Genomic DNA, 8,002 nt, shown 5'->3' with positions numbered 1-8,002 from the left:
GTCCGCATGACCGGCCGCCCTCAGCCTCCATTTGCTTTTTTGCACACCAGGGACCTGGTCACTTACCTGCCTTGAACTGCCACACACCAGGACATCAATTAAAAACAACATATTCACTAAGCAACTTCTACGTCCATCCTAGAAGCAAGGGAAGAACAAGCATTTCCCACAAGGAGAATCAAGGATGTAAAAGGGACAATGACTGCTGCTGTCAAGTGAAAGACACAATCAAAACCAGTCACAAGTTGAAATCCTCCAATCCAATTCATCATCACATACACACGTTGTACTAGTTATGCATGCTTACCTTGATACCTTGTGAATAACTAGGGGAACACATACAGCTGCATTCATAGGTTGCCCCTTATGAGTGCACTTTCGTATTTACACTCTGGCTTTTCCTTTTCTCTCTCCAGTCCTTGCTATCATTACATATAACTTTTTAAATCTTGAACTAGCCTACAACAAACCAAGCTAAGTATGCAGATATTCACGGCAACACACCTTATGTTGTTTTCTTCTTTGGGATATCCACATTTCCTTGTGCCTGCGCTGAGCGTTCACAGCGCCTGGTTTGACAACCACCTGTCGAGACGTCATGTAAACCGTCGATAAAAACTGATTTTAGTACGAAACTGTGCAACTGAACAACATAAAGGTAAACGTGTAAATGACATATACTTTTGTTTGTCACTAAAATAACTAGTTTCTGCAGTATTACAAAATAATAATAAAAAAGAAAAAAAAAAACACTACACCGGCTAGTTTGGTGTCGAAGGTAGTGGGAAGAGTAGCTAACTTCCGGTTGACCAAAAAACACAAACACTGCATCATACGTGCGACATGGCTGTCAAAATAGTTGGTAAAATTGTTAAACTTGTTAAAATGGTAATTTACGTATTTCATGTATTAAAATAACATATTCTAATAAAAAAAAACACTTTTTGTTTTTTGCACTTCTGAGGGAATGTTTTAGGTTAGCCTAGCAGGTTTGCTAGCTTGTTACTTGTTTTGACATTTGGCAGCCATTTTTTTTGTTTTTGTGACGCAGTATATCATGTGAGTCCGCTGAACTATTTATATGTTTGCAGAGTGTGTTTAAAAGAGTGTGAGTATGAGCTACATTTTTTCTTACATACTAAGTTTGGTAATTTTACCTAATTTACTATATTTATACTATAGCTTATACATCTATATGTGTATTAAATTACAGTATTCAATAATGTATGATTTAGGTATTAGCCCTAGACAATAGGCACATCTCTCCACAACAGTGCAAATGTCTGAAGTACTCTGTGGACAAAGTGATGTGACTGGCAGACGCAGATGTGGATGAAACACAAGAGACAGACAAACCAACAGGTAGGCAGATGAGTTGATACACTGGCATGAAGAGAAAAAAAGCTTTCACACAGACACACAACCATGTCAACAGACAGCTGGGGAGGGATGAATCACAACCAGTCAATGGACCATAATGGAAATGCTTTACAGCCACATGTAGGTAGTCCTAATGAGGTTTTTGCTTGTTGTAAGCCCTGCTGGTGCTTTGCTGGAATCTCTTGACTCTCTAGATTGGTCTCTGGTTACACATGTGTGATTCTGTGTTGTTTCCTCTCTGCAAAATAAAAGAATGACGTCAGAGAGAGGGGTCATCCTCTGAATTCCAACTTAGCACTGCACTGGAGAAGAGTGGAGGAGGGTGATGGGGGGCAGGCGGAGGAAGGGAGGATAGGATAACTACCTTAACTCCCCCTTGCTTAACTATATGTACCAACATTATGTAATTAGAATTACTTGAGTGACTGAACTTGTTAGCTCCTAATGTAATTCCGTCCAATAATCAGGCTGCTTAACATTAATTTAAAGGACAAACATTTCGCTTGCAGCCACGTATATTTTTACAGTAAAACACATGGTTAAATGAGGAACCCTGTTTTACAAGTAAAATAACTAAAATAACAGAGTTTTGTGTGTGAGAGGAGCAGATTTTGTTTCTGTGTTATATACTGTTCTGTCCCTGTGACCCTGCACTTGCAGAACAAAGCGGGTTCAGATGATGGATGGACACTGGTCTGTAGATCCATACCTTTTTGTTAAAAATTTAGTAGGTGAACACTGGATTTGTTTAAAACAATATTATGGGTACTGCCTAAATTTATTTTATAAGGTTATAAGGTTACAGAATGCACAAGGTATCCTTTCTTACAGTTGAGTCGAGTTGTAATAATCTCGTACTATAATACAAATCAATAGAAAATTGAAATATGTTCACGTCACTTCCATTCTTCTTTCTTGCAGTTGTAGATCTATTTTTTGCAGGCCGAATTTTATCTTGGAAAAACAAAAAGCAACACGTCACGCACACATGCGCATATAGGGTGCCACACTGACGCATCGTTTGTTGTATAGTCAACTGTTTTTTTTCCGCCGGACTGAGGCATGCCTGTAGCGGATAACTGTTTTTACCGCATTCAACAGTGTTTTCAAAGCAACGGGCGAAAGTCTGTGGAGGCTTGTGGCACAAACAGCAGAAAGAGGGAGAGAGGGGGTGAGATAGAAAGAGAGGGATCCGTTAAAGTAACGCAGTTTCCTTTGAGAATGTGAGGGGGTATTGGAAGTCTCTGAACAGAGGTATCACGATCCTAACGTGAAATCTCGGCAGTGCTTTTTTTGTTGTTGTTATGGATGATGCCGACTTGGACACTTTTACCGTGGAGCTTTAAACGAGAAATGTCCTTTTTCTGTGCCTGTGGAGAAGAAAAAACATCGAAACTGTTTTTTTAAGAGGAGAAAAAAACATACTCCTATTTGCCTATATGTGAATTGATTTTTTCCCTTGCTCTCTCTTCTCAGCATTCCCTCAGTCAGTCGGTGGATTTTTGCCATTACAGCTCAGTAGAGGGTGTCAGATCTTTCTTAGAGCACCGCGCTAGGATGAACACAGTCTCCGCGTTCCTTTTTTTGTGATTCCCGAATCGCCACACGCACACACACATACACAAGAAAAAGGGGCGCAAACGAGCGAGGCGAGACGCCGAAGGATGTGAAGAGGGGATGCGGGCGTTTTGCAGCGGTGAGATCGCCTGTAAAGCTACAGCGCTGGGTGGGAATTCAGCACCAGGGGAGAAGGGACAGCTCCCCACGCTGCAAAACGCAGCAGCACGACTGGGAGAGAAAAAACCTGCACGGATTTGTTAATTCTTTTTTTCCTATCGCTGCCAAGGTCAGTCTTAAAAAGAACTGAAAGAAAAAGGGCAAAAGATGTGCTGGACTCTACTGCTGCTGGTTGATTTTTTATCATAAACACGCAGTGAGGAATTAGTCGATGTGAAAGAGACGGTTATATTTTGGAAGTCTGGACACAAGAGCAGGTTAGATGCAGCATGGATCTGTTACAAAAGACTGCCTTATCCTCTCCCTAAATGTCTACATGTCATCTTTTTCTTCTTACTGATGCAGACTAGATTCACAGCTCGTATGTCTTGAAACCGGGAATGAATTGTTCACGTTGAAAAATGCTGCTTTGGATTGTTCTACTGAATGCGGCTCTTTGTGTTGCCAGTGGAAATGTTACAAGGGACGTTTGTAAGGAACAGATATGCTCTTGCAACGAGGTAGAGGGAGATCTGCACATAGACTGCGAAAAAAGGAGCTTAACCACTCTGCAGCATTTGACTGGCCCGAGCTCGCAGTTTTATCACCTGCTGTTGCACGGGAATTCTCTATCCAGGCTATTTCCCAACGAGTTCGCCAACTTTTACAATGCTGTGAGCTTGCATTTGGAAAACAATGGTTTGCACGACATTGTCCCCGGCGCCTTTCTGGGACTGCAGCTGGTGAAGAGGCTGCACATCAATAACAATAAGATAAGATCATTCAGGAAGAGTACATTTCTGGGGTTAGACGACTTGGAATATCTCCAAGCTGATTTTAATCTATTGAGGGATATTGATCCCGCCGTTTTCAGGGACCTAAATAAACTTGAAGTGTTAATACTTAACGACAACCTCATCAGTGCGCTACCTATAAACGTGTTTCAACATGTGCCCATTACGCATCTCGATCTGCGGGGAAACAGAATCAAAACGTTGCCTTATGAGGGGATCCTTGAGCAAATACCAGGCATTGCGGAGGTTTTGTTGGAGGACAACCCGTGGGACTGTAACTGCGACCTGGTTTCTCTTAAGGAATGGCTGGAGAACATACCGCATAACGCGCTTATTGGGAAGGTGATATGTGAGGCTCCTACCAGGCTGCAAGGGAGCGACTTAAACGAGACGTCAGAAGTGGAGCTGTGCCCATCATTGAGTGGCGGCGCGGATACCAGCCTGGTCGCCCCTCCCACCCAGGAGGAGACATCGGAGCCCCGTGGCCCTCGTCCCACGCCTTACAAGCCCAGCGGAGACGCCAGCGGGCCCCCGACGCCTGGCGGCCACGGATCCAAGAGCCACTCCAAGTCTCGTGAGAACTGGCAGCTGAAAACGAAGCCCACTCCAGTGGTGACAGGTGTGAACGGGGACAGAGAGCAGCTGCACAACATGACGTGCCCCCAGCCATGCAACTGCAAGCTGGTCGGCTCCAGACAGGGGCTGGGGGTCAACTGTGAGGGCAAAAAGATCGAGAGCTTATCGAACCTCAAGCCTAAGCCCCTGGCCGCGCATGAATTGAACATGAGAGATAACAACATACACGCAGTGAAGAAGAACCAGCTGCTTGGCTACTCCAGCCTCAATCTGCTTGATCTGGGTGGGAACAACATCAAGGTGATTGACAACAGCACGTTTCAAAACCAGAGCGAGCTGAGGTGGCTGTATATGGATAAGAACTATGTGGATACGCTGGTGGCAGAGATGTTTGTGGGCCTTGTGAATCTGGAATATCTCAGTTTGGAATACAACGACATCCAGCTGATAGTGGCAGGTGCATTCAGCCCCATGCCAAATCTGAGGGTTCTGTTCCTCAATAACAACTTACTTAAATCTTTACCAGTGGATGCTTTCCTTGGAATTTCTTTGTCCAAAATTAGTCTGCATAATAATTATTTTACCCATCTCCCTGTAGCTGGCGTGTTAGACCAGCTCAATTCAATCATACAGATCGATTTGCACGGGAATCCATGGGATTGCTCGTGCAACATCGTGCCCTTCAAGCAGTGGACGGAGAAACTCGGGGCCGACGTGATAGTTAGCGATCTAAAGTGTGAGTCCCCTGAAGAGTTCTGGAAACGTGATTTCCGCTATGTCCGGAACGACCTGCTGTGCCCCAGACTATATGACCGAATCTCCCCCACTTCCCTGTCCAAAAACAGCACTTTCACCCTGGACTCGGGGACGCGCTCAAACTCATATTTGGAGCCGAACAGGGTCTCCATCTCAGTGCTCGTCCCCGGGTTGCTGTTGGTGTTCGTCACGTCCGCTTTCACTGTTGTAGGAATGCTTGTCTTTATTTTGCGGAATCGAAAGAGATCAAAGAGGAGGGACGGAAACTCGTCTGCCTCGGAGATCAATTCCTTACAGACAGTGTGTGACTCCTCATATTGGCACAGTGGGCCTTATCACGCAGACGCGGGCGCGCACCGGGGCTTCGACTGCAGCACGCATCTCTCCACAACAAACGACGCGTAAACGGGACTCTGCTCGAGTACAATAAACCTGGATTACAGACAGTCACACAGACAGACACTAAAACTGCAAGAATCATGCGGTTCGTCACAGCCGGACACAAACTTGTTTATGTCTTGTTTGAACCATGGAAGCCAGTCTGCTGCTGCTGCACAGGCCCCCACTGTAATATATGTATATGCCAAGCCGCCAAAACCCCTCCCTCCCTCCTTTCCTCCCTCCTCCTTTCAGTTCTGCGATTTGCCGCAATCGGACTACGGATCTGTATGAGACAGAAAAGAGGGAGGAAAAAAGGAGAGCGAGCAAGGGAGAGGGCGTGTGTGTGGGTGTGTGTGCGTGAAAGGGAGAAGGAGACAGGACAAGGGGAATGGTGCACGAACGCATGAATGTAAATGTAAATACTCGGACCGATGTATCATAATCTGCATGATGATATTTCGCATGGTTTCAACACACACACGACGGCGAGGAACCATAATCACCATAACCAACAAAGAAGCAAACTCGACCCTTTCCATGTTATATCAATATGACGACTATATATAGATATTAAGAATTATATATGACTATTACAAAGTGCCATTTCTCTATTTTTTGTGAACCTGCAGTTAGGATTTGTATTTGTTGTTTTAAAACTTGTTTGGAGAAGATAAAAAAAAAATCAATAATGATGACTATCGGAAAGAGAGTGATGGAAGTGAAGCTGTCAGTGCATGTTCTTTTTCTGTTTGTTATCATTTGATTGTCGATAAATATTGGGGTTATTTATACTAGATGGTGCAGATTAAATCCATGTCTGCGCTCAGTCATCATCTCCTTTATGAATGTAAACTGTTGTTATTTTATGGTGTGCCAATTGTTGACTTTCAGATATTAAGACATGCAGATGAGCATGACCAATTAACGTCACTCAGATGCTTATGCTGCAAAGTTAATGTAGCTAAAATAACAGTTTCGTGGTTCTTTTTTGTGTGTCAATGAATATAGCCTGCTTTGGGTGAGAGGAAAAAAAAACAACAACAATGACAGGAAGAAGTCATTTAAATGGGGGGTTTATACCATCATATTTTTTCAACAACCAAGCAAAGAAGTGTAATTCGATCTATGTAAACAAGCAGCAGGTAGACTGATCTAGATTAGAATGCTTTTGTAATGTCAGAAAAAAAGTATTCCTCCACACAAAAAAAGCTTATGGCTATGATTCACTTTCATCATATTGTGAGCTTTTGTAAAGCCATCTAATCTTGTCCAAATAAGAATCTCACTGTATTTACTACTGCTTGAAATAGGCTGTTTTAGTTTGGAGGGTGCTTTCTACAGTAACAAACTGGGCCACAGTGATACAGGAAGGAAAGAAAGGTCACACGCACCTACACACGGACATAATGAGATAATGCAAGATGCCTTTTTTCAATTCAGCATTTTGAACTTGAGATACTGTTGTTAAAGGGGAAGGGGGATACGCATGGTTTCTCATGAAAACAATGTCATGACTGAATACCTTGTTTTTTTTTTTTTCTTTTTGTTTTTTTTTTTTGGGGGGGGGTCTACTGCTTAGCTGCTCTAAATGAACTTGGTTTTGACTTAAAAAGAAAAAAAACATTAAAAGGTTTGGGGGCACACTACAGTATTCCATAAAGGATTCATTCTTTAACTGCAGTGGTGAGGAATGTGCAATTTTTGTTTTATTATGATGTAAAATCCCAGTGCTGATGACTTATTTTTGCCAATTGATTTTCTTAAAACTAAGATGCCTAATTTAGACACATAATTCGGCAGATGATCTACTATGGCCAGAATGAGAGTGTACAGAGTTGATGTGAGATGGGTTTACACCTCCCCTAACTCCCCTGCCACCCAGTGTTCTCCTCCCTTTTTCCTTACGTTAGGCCTACCCAACCACCACCACCCCCCCCCCCCCCCCGATCCCCCTTACCCCCATCCCCCTTACCCCCAACCACCCCATATTGCAGGCTAGCACTGTCCATGGTGCTGAATCACTACCACCCAGCTTTCTTCCACTGTCTGCGTTTGTGTGCACGGGCATGCAGCCCTGCACGTACGTGAGGACAAAATGAGAGAGAGAGCATTTGCATGGATGTGTTGTCATGTTTTCCCTCCGTCTTTTCCCAAAAATGTAACCTCACATGCAGCTTGACCTTGGGGACTCAGCAAATCTGTGATAAACACTCTTCATTATCATCATGCATTTCTGTCCTGTCACCTTGCTTCCTTGATTCCCTGCTTTCCTGTCCCATCAAAGGGGTGTGTGCGTGTGTGGGTGGGAGGGTGGTGGGGTTATTGGGGTAACTGTGTCTCTTCTGTGGAGTATTAGCTGTGCCACAGCCCACTGATGATTTGTCATAATTTTCAAACGC

General features: G+C 43.7%; 1 protein-coding gene across 1 annotated transcript; it reads left to right on the top strand.

Annotated features, from left to right (window-relative positions):
• The first annotated feature begins 3,518 nt into the window (after positions 1 to 3,518).
• Positions 3,519 to 7,077, top strand: slitrk1 (SLIT and NTRK like family member 1). Its single transcript, XM_028399312.1, has one exon. The coding sequence runs from the start codon at positions 3,519 to 3,521 to the stop codon at positions 5,625 to 5,627; it is 2,109 nt and encodes a 702-aa protein (XP_028255113.1). The 3' UTR covers positions 5,628 to 7,077.
• Positions 7,078 to 8,002: the final 925 nt, after the last annotated feature.

Source organism: Parambassis ranga, chromosome 2 (genome assembly GCF_900634625.1).
Source record: "Parambassis ranga chromosome 2, fParRan2.1, whole genome shotgun sequence".
Lineage (NCBI taxonomy): Eukaryota > Metazoa > Chordata > Actinopteri > Ambassidae > Parambassis > Parambassis ranga.
Note: the sequence above shows the minus strand (reverse complement) of the source record. Positions and strands in the feature narration are given on the sequence as shown.

Coding starts and splice junctions, on each gene's coding strand:
- slitrk1 (XM_028399312.1), top strand. CDS start 3,519: ATGCTGCTTTGGATTGTTCTACTGAATGCGGCTCTTTGTGTTGCCAGT.